Source organism: Oncorhynchus nerka, linkage group LG6, assembly GCF_034236695.1.
Source record: "Oncorhynchus nerka isolate Pitt River linkage group LG6, Oner_Uvic_2.0, whole genome shotgun sequence".
Taxonomy (NCBI): Eukaryota; Metazoa; Chordata; class Actinopteri; order Salmoniformes; family Salmonidae; genus Oncorhynchus; species Oncorhynchus nerka.
Window position 1 is genome coordinate 33,893,565 of NC_088401.1, and position 17,246 is coordinate 33,910,810.

At 44.1% G+C, this 17,246-nt stretch overlaps 1 protein-coding gene across 2 annotated transcripts in view; it reads left to right on the forward strand.

The window, feature by feature from the left end:
* The window catches only part of plxdc2b (plexin domain containing 2b), a 182,303-nt gene that overhangs the window by 62,483 nt on the left and 102,574 nt on the right, over positions 1–17,246 (forward strand). For both annotated transcript variants that reach the window (XM_065019536.1, XM_029661497.2), the window contains exon 2: positions 12,784–13,034. In XM_065019536.1, the coding sequence (XP_064875608.1) occupies positions 12,784–13,034 (251 nt within the window). The remainder of the gene's footprint in view (positions 1–12,783; positions 13,035–17,246) is intronic.

The window sequence follows — 17,246 nt, forward strand, 5'->3', positions numbered from 1 at the left end:
TCCTCCGAAACACAACCCAACCCAACCAAGCCGCACTGCTTCTTGACACAACGCTCGCTTAACCCGGAAGCCAGCCGCACCAATGTGTCGCAGAAAACACTGCACACCTGGCGAACGTGTCAGCGTGCACTGCGCCCGGCCCGCCACAGGAGTTGCTAGTGCGCGATGGGACAAGGACATCCCTGCCGGCCAAACCCTCCCCTAACCCAGACGATGCTGGGCCAATTGTGCGCCTGGACTCAAACCAGGATCTCTAGTGGCACAGCTAGCAATGCAATGCAGTGTGTTAGACCACTGCGCCACTCGGTAGGCCTAAATCAAGCTCAATGGTTTCCTGACTCTGGATGGTAATCAAAATGGTGAGCTAATGATCCTGTTCCAAATCCTGTACTGTAGATATGTGGGAACTGAGTCCATCTCTGGTTCTCAGGTAGACAGAATCTGTCCCTACCTGCTCTCTTACTGTAATGATCCTTGTCTTAGTTACCATAACTTCTCACAGTGATGGGAAAGTCTGAGAAGTAGAAGAAATATTGTACATGTGCGCGCGCACACACACACACACACACACACACACACACACATACATACACACACAAACATTGGTTTCACTATCCAAGTGGGGACCAAAAATTTATTCCCATTCAAAATCCTATTTTTCCTAACCCTTAACCTGACCGTCACCGTCCTCAGCACTTTATCAATAATTGTCTTCCTCCTGTTGAACTGCTTTGGGCGACCCCTCTGAGCTCTCGGCCTTTCATGTTCTCCCTTCCTCTCCAGACTGGTCGAATGTACAATATAGAAACAGGGCAGAAAGTTGCAAAAGGCCCGTGCAACCCAAGGTTTAATACCGGCATAAACAGAAACCCTCTTAAACGTAACCCCTCACCTTAAACCTAACCCCTAAGCCTAAAATAGGATTTTTCATTTTGGGGACCTACGATTTTTCTTGTTTCACTATGCATATGTGGACTTTTGCTACCCAAAAGGATAGTATAGTTAGACCACACACACACATGCACGTAGACTTTTGTGAAAGCTTAGGGGATGAAGGGACTAGTATTGAAGTGAAGTGGCGTGTCTGAGTGGAGCTCAGGGCTTTTTGCACGTCCTAACCTAGTCCATTCACTGCCACTACAGCTCTGACTTTAAATATAGGTGTTAGCAGAGACGTACGAGGGAGCAATATATGCGAAGAAAAGAGTGGGAAAAGAGATTGAGGTTGCTCAGATGAGAGTGCTTTAATAATGTGAAACGTGTTAAATATTTCAAGACAATGTTTCTCATGCTTTTTCTGCAGTGAATAACAAACATACTCTTATACATACACTGGGAGCAAAACACACACACACATACACTCTCACACAGCACTCTGTCCTGTACGCTATCACTCAATCTAACGAAATATGACCCACTCCATGGCTGGCAGACCAGAATGTGGAATTCCACATGTCCTCTGTCACTCACACCATACAGTAATATTAGGCAGTAATTCACTTTCCTTTGTTGTTGTTCTCTCCGGCCTTGCCCTCTTTCTCTCTCTCTCTTTCCTTATCTTTCTCTATTTTTCACGCTCTCCCCCTCCATGTCTTCTCTGTGTGTGTGTTGTGTGTGTTTGTTTGTTACAGTAAGTACAGCGTGTTCTGTACAATGCATAAGCTGACCAGTCTTTGAGTAAAGAGAACCACTGACTATATCATGAAAGCCACAGTGGTGAGAGCAGACTCACTGGTGGTTCGAGTTTGTGTTTGTGACCGTGTGTTTGGGGTTTGTGATCCTGTATTTGGGGTTTGTGACCCTGTGATTGAGGTTTGTAACCCTGTGATTGAGGTTTGTGACTGTATTTGTGACTAGGGGCCTTTGCTCTGGAAACTCCAAGTAATTACCAAGTTTCACATACTCTCCATAAAGGATTCTGGTGATAAACTGAATGGATTCGTCTTTAAAGTAAGGCCATCTTTCAATGACTGCATTATTGATCTGTTCCTACCCTTGTTGAATATGGATCTGTAAGGTGTATACACGAGTGAGAGAAATCTGCTTCAGATGTCACAAATTGAAAGAGATTTAATTTAATTTGGAGCTCGAGCTAAACCAGAATGTTACCCTCCACACACACACACACACACACACACACACACACACACACACACACACACTCTGACAGACCTCTTCATTGGATCAGTTTCCCCGAGCACTGTGGAACAGAGTGTGAACGCAACATTAGTCTTGAGCTAATTAATCTCCCCCAGCTCTCGCGTGAATGTAATTAACGCTTTGGATGGGTGCAGATTGGTGTTATTATTTATGGCCCATTTTTCTCGTCCTCTTTCTTCCGCTCGGCCTGTGGCACACACTTTCATTACGACAGACCCGACCATGTTACAAGGCTATCGGGAGTACTTTGTTCCACTTTAATATTTTTTATATGGTCTGCATAATCGAATGTCACTCTTGACACATGCTGCATGTTGTCCATGACAGTATTCTGTTCCTACCCTGTTTGAATATAAATCTGTCGTGCATGTTCCTGAGTGAACTAGGTTGCATTAGGTTAAGTCCCAAATGGCAACCTATTTCCTATGTTGTGCACTGCTTTTGACCAGGGTCCGGAAGGGGGCCTTGATAACTTTGTGCTGTGGATTTCTGTGCTGTGGAGTTCTGCATTTTGCCGTGACCCCCTGGATAATGTGTATTGGACACATTGTCGATTCCGGAAGTCTCTTTGCGTCCTATTTGCAGTCTCACCCCGTAGCTCAGCAGATGCTTGTAATGCGGAGACTTTATCTCGAAAGATGGGACTAATTGTTGACAAAACAACAATGTCTGCAGCAATCGTGTGGGCATGACATAGTCAGACAGGATGACAGGATGTGCCAAGCGGTGACTGTCATAGAGATGATTTGCATGCAGGTTGAGAGTGTTTTATCCATTGTCTACCCTACTTGAACAGCACAGGGATCACTTCAGCCAGTGTGTGTGTGCCATTGTGCTTGTATGTGCGTGTGGGTTTCATAGATTTCAAAAGAAGAACAGGTAGCCAGCCCACCACTCTACACTCTGGGTGTTTGGTAGACCCAACTGCTGTCTTGCAGGCGTTGGGTCACTTAGTTGGATTGTTTTCTCTTAAAATAAAGATGGCTTTTTGATGCTGGGTGCTAGGTTATTGGTGGTGGGTTATTGGTATATGCCCCAGTGGGTCAGACCAGATGACTGGAAGCATAGTTTAGTAGGGGCATGGCTTTCAGATAGTTATTTTTAGCCACCCATTAGAGTAAATGTCATTCCTCTTCATCTCTTCTCTTGTATCGTTATCACATGTTAAGGTTGAACATTGACATTTTTGAAAATTCAATGACGCTTACATAATTGTATAAATTCCCTAAAAGCCTATGTAAATCCTGTTGTTGGGATACAAGAAGGCGGTATACCTTATTATAATATGTAATATATAATCTTAATATTATAGAGGAATGTGTAAAAAGAAATAAGGACAACATGAATTTGCTGTACATAAACTTGATGTATGGAATTACATTTAGTCTCATGGGTGGCCAATAAGATCTATCTGAAAACCACACCCCCAGTAGGCCACGCCTCCTGAAAATAACCTAAGGATTACATTAAAAAAGACAGAGCTGCGAGGTCAACCCAGCATGAGAGTAGAAAATACCCAACTGATGGTTAAATTAACCCATGTTTGGGTAATCCCAACAATCCAACTTGTTATTCATGCAACCCAACTGGCTGTGTCAAAATAACCAAGCGTGTGTTCTGTCCAATATTTCCCCAGTGCTGGGTTACCAAATAACCCAAACAGGGTTGTTTTTAACCCAGCATTTCTTAGAGTGTAAATGATGACTGTAGCGTGGTCACTAGGAATGCATCCCAAAAGGCACCATAGTCCCTATATAGTCCACTACTATTTCCTATTCCTTATGGGCCCTGGTCAAACGTAGTTCACTAAATAGGGGATAAGGTATCATTTGGGACTTCGTGAGAATGCATCTCTTTTCAGTGTCTCAGCAGCACTGAACAGGTGCTGTTTGTCCCCGGAGGACTACTAATCTGTCCATGTCAGCTCTATGGGGTAAAAACAAGTCTATGTTTTAGGGTAGAAAAGAGTCAAGGCACATGTTGGAACAGGTAGAGAACACAGCACGCGTTCTTCTGTATAATTACGATGTCTGAAGGGAGTGTGCATGGCTCCCATGTCTGGCCCAACTGTGTTATTTTTAATGTTCCTCTTTTGTCTCCACACTTTTGTGGAACAGACAAATCGTAGGTGTCTACAGCACAAAACAATTATCCTCTCAGAACTAAACTATGACTAAAATGAACTATAATCAACAGTTAAACGCTGCAATCACTTTCTGCACAAAAAGACGAGTTCTAACTGATTAAATGAATTGAGAGTTGATTGTGAAGAGTGTTATCAGAGAGAGTGCAGAGGACGTCTGTGAAGGAGCGGTGACAGTCCCTGTCCCTCATATTTGATGTGAGATCAGGCCTAGAGAGGGACAGACATCTTCACCAAAACTCTAGTAAGTCATCGGTCAGATCTTCCCTCTGCCTTGGCTTATCTGTCCACAGCCTCTGTTTAGATTGAACGTGGCTGCTAAATATATAAGGTTTTTCTTTGAATGAGTCCCATATTGCACCCTATTCCCTATATAGAGCACTACATATTAAGGTAATAAGGTGCTATTTTGGACGCACACTATGTTTTCCCTCAGTTTTCTTCTCTCGTTGTTTCCCTCTCCCTGTGTATGTGCATCCATGCCCCTGCCCTTGCACTTGGGTGACCCTGTACGTCCTCACGTGAGAGGTTCTGCTCTGACTTGTGTGAGAGCATCAGGTCTCCTCTGTCTGTCTGCCAGCCCATCTGGCCAATGTCAAACATACCCCGTGGGAATATCTGGGACAAGGAGAGTTCAAGTTCTCTTTTGACAGAGCGAAGGCCATTTTCGCAGTTTGCCTCTGTCATTGATTGACAGAAAATATGAGTAGTGTACATTTTTCCTTCCCCCTCACACCACCTCACTCTTTAAAAAAAAAAAGAAAACCTCCAAATAGTTACCCAGTGCTTTTATGTTCTATATAATGATGTAGCTTTAGCTAGTATTCGTTTGATTTCTACCCAGCAGAAGCGGAGTTTCTGTACTATATGCCGCCCTGTTATTTCTGATGTGTTTTATGGATTTTTTCCCCCCTGTAGTATAGTGTTGATCTTGTGAATCAATATTGTGGACGAGCGACAGTAGACCGACCAATGTGGAGAGTTAGACTTCAGAACCCAAACTCATAGAGGAATATTTCCAACCCTTCTGTCACTCTCTTCTCCCTCATCTCAGTTAGACAGAAAAGCTTGGCCTTCCTTATCTTTTTTGGGGGCATTTTCTTCATCTTTCTCTCTCGCCCTCGTTCCCCTCTCTCTCACTCCCTCATCGAGGGACAACCTCACTGTTTTTTGTCTTCTTCGAGAGATCAATTAAGATTAATAAATCAAGTAGGTTTTTGAAAACTCAAGCATGTGAACCAGCTCCACTCACCCGCTCACCCGTTGTGCTCAGAAACGTTAAAGAGGAACAAAAGGGGGGAGAGAAAGGTAGGGGAATGTCGTTTGCAGTGCCATTTACTTTTTACATCATCATCTTTTCTGACTTTTCTGGCTCAAGGCTGAAGTTATTTGCTGACCTTTCCAAGGCTCCCAGCTGTGTCTGTGGATGATGACAGAGTGCTCCTGCCAACACCACTCACTGAATGATCACTAATGAGGGGGAACCCGCCGGCACGATTGCAGAAATAATTGTCATTTTACTCCCATTGAATGGGATTCATACTAATTGAAGCCTCCTTATTTCACATTGTGTACCTCCAATTACGTGGGTGTTCCCCTTCTGTTGTTTTATTCAGCCTCACGTCATAAAGGAGGCTACATGTCCAGGGTTTGTGTGGAGATATTTGTGTGGTCCAGTTGGTCCCAGGGAGATATCTTCATGTGCTTGGGGACGAGGTGTACTGGATGTACCTAAAAACTCAGTGAAGTTTCATTTTGACTTCATTTCACCAGGAAGATAGCTGTGGGGGATTCCAGGGGGAGACTCCCTTGGGTTTGTTGACCTCAATGGGACTTCCTGGTAACCTGGTCAAGCAGATTGACTGCTGCGTTCACAAGATCAGGCTGGTTTCACAAGGCTAACTTCCTGGTGAAATAAAGTCAAAATGATACGTCACTGAGGTACATCCACTACATCCCCAGAAGGTTATTTATGACCTCAGTGTCTTATATGATCTCTATGGCTTTTGATCATTATTTATACATGTCAACTCCAGAACAACCACTTGACCCCCCCAGTCTCTCGGCCCTGCCTCATTAAGGTGGCTATACAGTGGCTTGTGAAAGTATTCACCCCCCTTGGCATTTTTCCTATTTTGTGGCCTTACAACCTGGAATTAAAATGAATTTCTTGGGGGGGTTTGTATAATTTGACTTACACAACCTGCCGACCATTTTGAAGATGCAATTTGTTTTTTTTGTGAAACAAACAAGAGATAAGACAAAAAAACTGAAAACTTGAACGTGCATAACTATTCAACCCCCAAAGCCAATACTTTGTAGAGCCACCTTTTGCAAATATTACAGCTGCAAGTCTCTTGGGGTATGTCTCTTTAAGCTTGGCACATCTAGCTACTGGGATGTTTGCCCATTCTTCAAGGCAAAACTGCTCCAGCTCCTTCAAGTTGGATGGGCTCCGCTGGTGTACAGCAATCTTTAAGTCATACCACAGATTCTCAATTGGATTGATGTCTGGGCTTTGACTAGGCAATTCCAAGACATTTATATGTTTGCCCTTAAACCACTCAACTGTTGCGTTAGTGGTATGCTTAGGGTCATGGTCCTGCTGGAACGTGAACCTCCGTCCCAGTCTAAAATCTCTGAAAGACTAAAACAGATTTCCTTCAAGAATTTCCCTGTATTTAGCGCCATCCATCATTCCTTCAATTCTGACCAGTTTCCCAGTTCCTGCCGATGAAAAACATCCCCACAACATGATGCTGCCACAACCATGCTTCACTGTGGGGATGATGTTTTTGGGGTCATGAGAGGTGTTGGGTTCGCGCCAGACATAGTATTTTCCTTGAAGGCCAAAAAGCTCAATTTTCGTCTCATCTGACCAGAGCACCTTCTTCCATATGTTTGGGGAGTCTCCCACATGCCTTTTGGCGAACACCAAACATGGTTGCATGTTTTTTTCTTTAAGCAATGGCTTTTTTTCTGGCCACTCTTCCATAAAGCCCAGCTCTGTGGAGTGTATGGTTTAAAGTGGTCTTATGGACAGAGTATCTGTCCATTGGACCACTTAATTTTTTAATAACCACACCCTGATCTGTACTTCTCCACAACTTTGTTCCTGACCTGTTTGGAGAGCTCCTTGCTCGTCATGGTGCCGCTTGCTTGGTAGTGACCCTTGCTTAGTGGTGTTGCAGACTCTGGGGCCTTTCAGAACAGGTGTATATATACTGAGAGCTTGTGACAGATCATGTGACACTTAGATTGCACACAGGTGGACTTTATTTAACTAATTATGTGACTTCTGAAGGTAATTGGTTGCACCAGATCTTATTTAGGGGCTGAGCATGCACCACTTTGCCGTTTTAATTTTTTTTTTATACTTTTTTGAAACCAGTAATTTTTTTATTTCCCTTCACCGGTTTTTACTATTTTGTGTATGTCCCTTCCATGAAATTCAAATAAAAATCTATTTAAATTACAGGTTGTAATGCAACAAAATAGGAAAAATGCCAATTGGGAAGAATACTTTTGCAAGGCACTGTATGTCCAGGGTTTCTGTGCATACCTGAGGGCCCCAGTTTATCTCCATGTGCTTGGCAAGGGCTCCTGCTACATTGATGGAGCTGCTTTCAAGGTGGAAAAGAGTGCTCTGACACCCTCAAAATGAGACAGTCAGAGCCAAAAAGAGTCCCTCCAACATGTACGCACGGGGACCAAACAATTGATTCCCATTCAAAATCCTATTTTCCCTAACCCCTAGTCCTAAACTTAGCCCTAACTCCTAACCCTAATTGTAACCCTACACTTAACCCCAAAGCCTATCATTTTCCTTGTGGGCGCAGCATACGCACACAGACACACACACACACACACACACACACACACACACACACACACACACACACACCATTCCTCTCTCCTGTATGGGTGAACCCTTTTACGGAAGTGTCCTGTCAGTGCCATTGAGTCAGGTAGACAACCAGAGAAAGGGGAAAACCAGCGGGACCCTAATACACAGGAAGAGAATGAAAAGAAGGGTTGCACCAAGATTTCATGATCTCCTAAATGTCCTTGAAAGCGTTAGGTGAAACCGAATTACAGTTCTCCTGGCGTTTGTGGATTAGTCGTGTTGACAGGCGTGAGTCGGGCGAACAGAGTCAGTCTTGAGAGTCACAGCAAAGGTTTGCAGGTCATTCAGGGGGAGTAAAAGAGGAACAGAGGGGGAAGAGTTTCTCTCACACAAAGCTGAAGGAACTCACACATCCATGTAGAAGCCTCGGCCTACTACGAACTTATTCGGGGTGTTCCTCAGGGGTCTGTACTTTCCCCTCTAAAATGACTAACACAGACCATGGAGTCTCTCCTTGACAATGAGAGAGTTCACTGGCCCTGAACCAGTTGGGAAAAGTATAAACCATTACAGAGAGAGTGATCAACAGACATCAGTGCAGGTGTTTTTTATTCCCAGTGACTCAGAGAAATATATTCCATGAAAAGCACAGCACATGTTAAGGGTCTCTATTTTCCAGTCATGGTGTGTTCCGAATGATTCTCTTTTGCCAACTTTCCACCATATGTATTGAAGTTTCTAACAAAGATCCTTTGGAGGGTGAAAGACAATGTATGTGGTCCTGGAATGTTTTCTGTAGGTTCCCCTTGGATTGAAATATACAGTGTTTTTGACAGGGCATCTTGCAGGCATACATTTTCTCGGTGTGGGGGAATATGTGTGCTTGGCTACACGGGCAGTGTTAGACACCTAAGAACAACAGCATTGATATCTGAATAGTAATTAGCAGCATGCTACATACTCCAAACAGACATAGCTGCCTAGACTTCATAATGAGAAGAGCTCACTGGGGGGGGTGGTGGTGAGAGGGGCCTCAAGGATTCTGTTTGGGAGTCTGTCTGCGTCAGTCAACTTTGTTATGTTTTAGCCTTGTGATCAGCATCCAAATGTGTTTAATTAAAGAACTTCTGGAAATATTTGTCCAAACTTTATTGATAGATTTTTAGAATGACCTTTGGTTTAAAAGGATAAAGATTAGCTGTTGCAGAGAAAGTGTGGTCTACTGATAGAGAGTATGGTTTCATACGTGTGGTCTAGTGATTCACATTATTTATCAGACACGCTAATCCAGAGTGATTTACAGGAGCAATTTGGATTAAGTGCCTTGCTCAAGGGCACATGGACAGTTTGTCAGCTTGGTGATTCAAACCAGCAACCTTTTTGTTAATGCGCCCAACGCTCTTTAACCGCTAGGCTACCTGCCGCCACTGATGAAAGGCATTGTCTGTGATGTCAATATATACAGTTTATTTAAGTCAGTAGTACATTAAGAGTACAGCACATTGGACTCCGTGAAGTGTCATCAGCATTAACTTTAGAATTATTGCAGTTCTTCCTGCAAGTGTGTGTGTGTGTGTGTGTGTGTGTGTGTGTGTGTGTGTGTGTGTGTGTGTGTGTGTGTGTGTGTGTGTGAGAGTTCGTTAGTTAGTTAGTCTCCCTGGTCTTATCCGTGCAGCAGCTGGTCTCTGAGCTGTTTACTTTGCGGATGCTCATTACAGAGTGAAACTGTCAGCCTCCACTTTGGGCGCATTAGCATGTTTAAGCCTCTCCACTCCACTCTCACCTCCCTAGTCATGCTCTCATGGTGAACACTTCTGGTCTATCTGGGGCCCAGAGAGAGAGAGCGGAGGACGGAGGGGAGGGAGGATGAGGCGAGAGAGTGTGGGGGGGAGCCGTTTGTAGTTTGTTTTTACAACTAACCTCATTAGTATAGCTGGAATGACATTAACGGTCAGGCAGGCAGGCTTTCAACTAATGTCAGTTTGTGTATGAGTCTGGGGGAAAAAATGTAAGTGGGAAAGTGATTAAAAGGATAAACCTGTGCCAGGCAGGCTCTAGGACACACTGTCTGAAGTGATGATCTGCCTGGTGTCACGAGTGTGTGTTTTTGCATGCATTTGTGTGTGCGTTAGAGGTCTTCGCGGATCCACCTGTACCTGTATACCTGAGACCTGATCCGGATAATGTCACGGATCTGGGTTGGATCTGATATGATTGTCACGGGTCTCGAGTACAGTATGTGTCATTTTAACTGACTTGTCCCTAAGGGCTAGTGCAGTAGAGAAAGAGAGAGAAAAATTGTATAATAATAGGCTACAACAACCAAGAGCCAACAGGTAGGCAGGCTGCTACTTAATTTTCTGACTGGAGATGTTATTTGTAACTGTAAGATCAGAAAGTGCATGCACTGCAGCCTCAGTTAGTCTAGGTAGCTAACATTAGCTAGCTTAACTAGGTTCTTGTCCCGGTTTGATGCAGACAAGCAGTCCAAGACAGGTACTACGGAATCATATTTGACGATAAATGACCTAGCCATGGCAGCTATTAGACTATTAGGCTTGCTTGCTGTCTCTCCTCTCTCTCTCCCTCCCTGCTCCCCATGTCACTCGCTCACAGTATGGTCCCTCCCTCCTCCCTCCTCCCCATGTCACTCGCTCACAGTATGGTCCCTCCCTCCTCCCTGCTCCCCATGTCACTCGCTCACAGTATGGTCCCTCCCTCCTCCCTGCTCCCCATGTCACTTGCTCACAGTATGGTCCCTCCCTCCTCCCTCCTCCCCATGTCACTTGCTCACAGTATGGTCCCTCCCTCCTCCCTCCTCCCCATGTCACTTGCTCACAGTATGGTCCCTCCCTCCTCCCCATGTCACTCGCTCACAGTATGGTCCCTCCCTCCTCCCCATGTCACTTGCTCACAGTATGGTCCCTCCCTCCTCCCTCCTCCCCATGTCACTCGCTCACAGTAAGGTCCCTCCCTCCTCCCTCTTCCCCATGTCACTTGCTCACAGTATGGTCCCTCCCTCCTCCCTCCTCCCCATGTCACTTGCTCACAGTATGGTCCCTCCCTCCTCCCCATGTCACTTGCTCACAGTATGGTCCCTCCCTCCTCCCTGCTCCCCATGTCACTTGCTCACAGTATGGTTCCTCCCTCCTCCCTGCTCCCCATGTCACTTGCTCACAGTATGGTCCCTCCCTCCTCCCTGCTCCCCATGTCACTCGCTCACAGTATGGGCCCTCCCTCCTCCCTCCTCCCCATGTCACTTGCTCACAGTATGGTCCCTCCCTCCTCCCTCCTCCCCATGTCACTCGCTCACAGTATGGTCCCTCCCTCCTCCCTCCTCCCCATGTCACTTGCTCACAGTATGGTCCCTCCCTCCTCCCTCCTCCCCATGTCACTTGCTCACAGTATGGTCCCTCCCTCCTCCCTCCTCCCCATGTCACTTGCTCACAGTATGGTCCCTCCCTCCTCCCTGCTCCCCATGTCACTTGCTCACAGTATGGTCCCTCCCTCCTCCCTCCTCCCCATGTCACTTGCTCACAGTATGGTTCCTCCCTCCTCCCTGCTCCCCATGTCACTTGCTCACAGTATGGTTCCTCCCCTGCCTGCTTGAGCAGAACCGCTCTCCCTCTCCTCACACTGTATCAGCTCCGGTTAATAAAGTAGCTAAAAAACATATTTTTCCACTGCTTTCCTCCCTCAGGTTGGATCGGACCGGGTCTGGATCCGAACAGGTTTATACAGAACGGGTCTAGTTGTCCTCGGGTCCGTTCGGAACGGGTCTCTATATTATTTGTATTTATTTATTTATGCATATTGGATCTAGGTGGGAAAGCCCCAGGTCCATTTTAGGACGGGTCCAACTATTTGGGTCCGTGAGGCGTGGTTGTATGTGTGTGTGTGTGTGTGTGTGTGTGTGTGTGTGTGTGTGTCTGTGTCTGTGTGTCTGTGTCCTGTCCTCACTGTGACCTGATCAGAGTTTATCCTGGTCAGCTCACATGGCCAGGAAAAACTCTTGGCCCTAGGTAGGCTAGGTATGACTATGGGCCGCTGGTATGTCTTAAATTTGCTGGGTCACTGCCTCAATGCTATTCTGCATGTGTTTCATCCAAAGTAGTATAATTTCTCCCTAAAGCAATGAAGAATAGTCCACTGAGACAGTGATTTATGAGAGTGGCAGAAGATTAATGACCAGACCAGAGTTTTGGCTCCATCACTGGACCACTGCCTTTTTGACCATAAAAATATTATTGTTCTATGTAATTATGCTGCTAGGATCCACTGATGTACAATATAGCCCGTTTCTCATGTCAGTTTAACTACTTAAAATGGTCAGTAGTTGAGAATGTCTTGGCTCACAAATTATATTGAGGAGAGAACAGAATTATTGAGCTAATAAAGGAGTTATATTGTGATCACCTTTTACATTTTTGAGGAAAGGAAAATATTGGTATGATAAAAAATGACTCATGACTTTTAAATGGATCTATTTCTAAATCATAACATGTTTACATTATTGCTTTATTTCTCTTAGAATAAAGTGTACCTATGTCACTGCAACTAAAAACAGCCTATTCCTCCTATACTGTACCGCTTTTACTCATCTCCCCTCTTCCTCTTTATCTGTGCTCCCCAGGGGTCTCCTACTCCTACCTGCAGGGGCAGCCGCTGGCTGAGGAGGACGTGGCAGTGGATGTGAAGTTGTACAGTCACCGGTGGAGGAGGTGGCTGTCCCCAGAACAACCACGTAACATGGACAATAACAGGGCCAGCCAGGACCAGGATCAGCAGGACCAAGACCAGAGTCAAGACCAGCCTGAGGGGAACTTCCCAGGCCTGCTCTCAGCAGAGGACAGCCAGGACACTGACAACAGCTCCCAGATAGAGGTACAGTTACACCAACAGTGTTTCTCCTACCATTACTCAGCAGGATACAAAGGAGGGATCCACTTCTTACCTCTGTTGCCCACTGTAAAAAAAAAAAAAGAGGGGAAAAAAGTGGTTTGATATTTGCAGTGGTGAAAAAAGTACTCAATTGTCATACTTGAGTAAAAGTACAGATACCTTAATAGAAAATAACTCAAGTAAAAGTGAAAGACACCCAGTGAAATATTACTTGAGTAAAAGTTTCAAAGTACTTGGTTTAAAACATACTTGGGTATCAAAAGTAAATGGAATTGCTCAAATTAGGTATGAAATGTAAAAGGATAAACCATTTCAAATTCCTTATATTAAGCAAACCAGGCGGATTTTTTTTTATATATACTCAGACATAATTTACAAATGAAGCATTTGTGTTTAGTGAGCCCGTCAGATCAGAGGCAGTAGGGATGACCAGGGATGTTCTCTTAAAGTGTGTGAATTGGACCATTTTCTAGTCCTGCTAAGCATTCAAAATGTAATGAATACTTTTGGGTGTCAGGGAAAATTTATAAAAAGTTAAAGTACATTATTTTCTTTAGGAGTGTAGTGAAGAGTACAGATACCCCCCAAAAACTACTTAAGTAGTACTTTAAAGTATTTTAAATTAAGTACTTTACACCACTGGATATTTGTAGCACCAAACCTGTTTACCATGAACTAGTGCGTGTTGGTCATTTTTTTCTGGGTAAGACCTATTATTGGATTCCTGGATTCCTGTCATTGTTGTTGAGCTCCTCATACTTTCCTTTGTTTGCTGAAGAGCGGAGGCTTACCAGAACTCTGTTACTTCAGGGGGCTTGGTGTTCCGCCAAGGAGAAACTACTTAGGGGAAACACTTGGACCCACAGAGTGAACACCCCAGATCACCCTCTGAGACAGGGAGGGAGAATGTCTGGATTTACCTGTGAGGTCTCTATTAGAATAGGAACAGAGCCTAAACTGCCTTAGTTCCTCGATCCTCTTTAATCTACAACTACAGTAGTCCAACAAATATTCCTGGGCAACTCTCTGAGGAGAAAAAGCAGACAACCCGAGAACAGAGTGATTAGATGATAATGAAAAACAGGATGAGGAGACCTTTTGGCGGATGAATACTTAATATCAAATTAAAGCTCAGCACACCCCTAGGTAGTCATTCATCATAACCTGCTGTGTGTGGACTGAGGGTGAGTCACCTTAAAGTACCCCAGAAAGAGACCAGAACAACAGGTTATTAAAACCTCTCTGGGATATGTGGGACGGTAGCGTCCCACTTGGCCAAAAGCCAATGAAAATGCAGAGCGCCAAATTCAAATAAATTCCTATAAAAATCAAACTTTCATGAAATCACACATGTAAGATACCAAATTAAAGTTACACGTGTTGTGAATCCAGCCAACATGTCAGATTTCAAAAGGCTTTTCGGGGGAAGCAAACGATGCTATTATCTGAGGATAGCACCTCCGTAAACAAAAGAGAGAAAACATTTCAACCCTGCAGGCGCGACACGAAACGCAGAAATAAAAATATAAATCATGCCTTTCCTTTGACGAGCTTCTTCTGTTGGCATTCCAATATGTCCTATAAACATCACAAATGGTCCTTTTGTTCGATTAATTCCGTCCATATATATTCAAAATGTCCATTTATTTGGAGCGTTTGATCCAGAAAAACACCGGTTCCAACTTGCGCAACATGACTACAAAATATCTCAAAAGTTACCTGTAAACTTTGCCAAAACATTTCAAACTACATTTGTAATACAAAAAAAGTAAATAATCGATAAAATTGAAGACGGGATGATCTGTGTTCAATACAGGAAGAAAACAAACTGAAGCATGCTTTCTGGTCATGCGCCTAACAGTACACATGAAGTGACCCTCGTTCAAGATGGCCGTACTTCTTCATTACACAAAGGAATAACCTCAACCAATTTCTAAAGACTGGTGACATCCAGTGGAAGCGGTAGGAACTGCAAGTAAGTCCCTTAGAAATCTGTATTCCCAATGAAAACCCATTGAAAAGAGGGTGACCTCAAAAAAACAATCTGAATGGTTTGTCCTTGGGGTTTCGCCTGCTACATAACTTCTGTTATACTCACAGACATGATTCAAACAGTTTTAGAAACCTCAGAGTGTTTTCTATCCAAATATACTAACACTATGCATATCTTATCTTCTGGGGGTGAGTAGCAGGCAGTTGAATTTGGGCATGCTACATAATTATGTTTTTTCATATCTTTTTAAGTACATAATGCAGAAATGTGCTGTTTTCTCAGAGACACTGGTATGATGCTAGACATAATGATTATGAGGTTGAAAAGTGGTTGTATTCCCCCTTAACTTTGACCTCCTTCTCGACAGTCACAAGGCAATAGACCAGCCGGAGATTAATTTCTGGCTCTTGGTCTGTGTGTCACTGTGTCCCATTGTAAATGAAAGGCAAGGACCCAGGTCCCTTGTTATTGTGCCTACTAGCCGAGCTCACCGTTGCAGCCTAGCGCTCAGGCATTTAGTCATAACGATGGCGGCGGTGCGTCTGGTCCAGACTGATCGTTAAGTCTCTTTGTGACTTCAATCATCTCAGGTCTGCAGCCCGAGCGGCGCTCTGTGTGATAACAGAAGACATTTTGATCTTCACCTAAACACACACATACACACACATGCGGCCACCCAAACACACACACACACTCACGCACACATACAAACACATGCGTGCTAACACACACATGCACAAACATACACACCATGTGCGCCCACACACACACCACCAGGCGCGTAACTTGCGGGGGGGACAGGGGGTCATTACCCCCTCAATATTAGAAACAGGTCAAGTTTACTCTGAAGAGCCAGGCAACTAGTGTCTTTATGTGCCTTTTCACCACAGTGCTACTCAGTTCCTCATAATGATTGGATACCACTGCCGCTAAATACGCTTTTGTTTGTGCCCGGTCCCCACTCCCCAGAGGCAGCCAGCCCATGGGCTGTAAGATGAACGGAGCATTGCGCAATTTCTTCTTTTCGCATGCACTATGCGCTCTCTCTTTCTCTTTGTGGTGTTTGCTGAGGAGAGGTAGCTATATTCACAGCACCCCAATGTGTAAATGTTTGGAATATTTTAAACGAGTGAAAGGTCATGAACATTTCATAATTATATTGCTATGTTGTTATGTAACTAGCGTACTACTGGTGATGAGATATTGTGTAAAAATAGTTTTATACCAAGTGATGCAATGCTAGTTTGGCTAGGCTAATGTTAGCCTACCTAGCACCAATGCTAGCACCGTATCTAGATATTTTCCTTTTCAACGACAGTTTCAGATGAGCAGCACTCATTGAGTCAGTGTTCACCCTAGTGAAAAAGTGAAAAAGGGTTGCACAACAACACCAAAGAGTAGAAAACTGCAGGACAAAATATTTTTGGGCCGTTACAGAGGACTGTAAGTAAAGGAATGAATGGCTACATAGCTAGCTAACTACACCGTACATTTCATAATAGACTGGTACTATGTAATCAGACAGCTAGCTATAACTGTACATATTGCCAGGTAAAAAAATAATTTAGCTAATAAAAGCACCATTGAATTCATGTTAATAAGCTAACCCCATCATTGTTAAGGTGAGCCATTTTTGTCATATGATAATGGCAGGGTTGAAAGACAGATAATGGAGGGAGTGAGAGAGCACACCACCCATGTTGAGGCAGGGAGAGGACGAACAGGTCATCAAGTGAGAATTTAAGTTAAAAAGCACTATCAGTTCAACTGATCATCTTTGCTGACTGTAGCCCAAGTTCTATAACAAAACAGTTGTTGCCTACATTCTGATTTAATTTGGGTGTCATGGCAAGGGTTAGAGACAATCAGTGGAGAGAAGAGAGAGAACACCGCCCATGTTGAGGCAGAGAGAGGACGAACAGGTCATCAGGTGAGAATGTGGAATGTAGTAGTGAGGAAACAATCGTGAAGTCGGAAGTTTACATACACCTTAGCCAAATACATTTCAACCTATTTTTTCACAATTCCTGACATTTAATCCTAGTAAAAATGTATTGTTTTAGGTCAGTTAGGATCACCACTGTATTTTAGAATGTGAAATGTCAGAATAATAATAGGGAGAATGATTTATTTCAGCTTTTATTTCTTTCATCACATTCCCATTGGGTCAGAAGTTTACACACACTCAATTAGTATTTGGT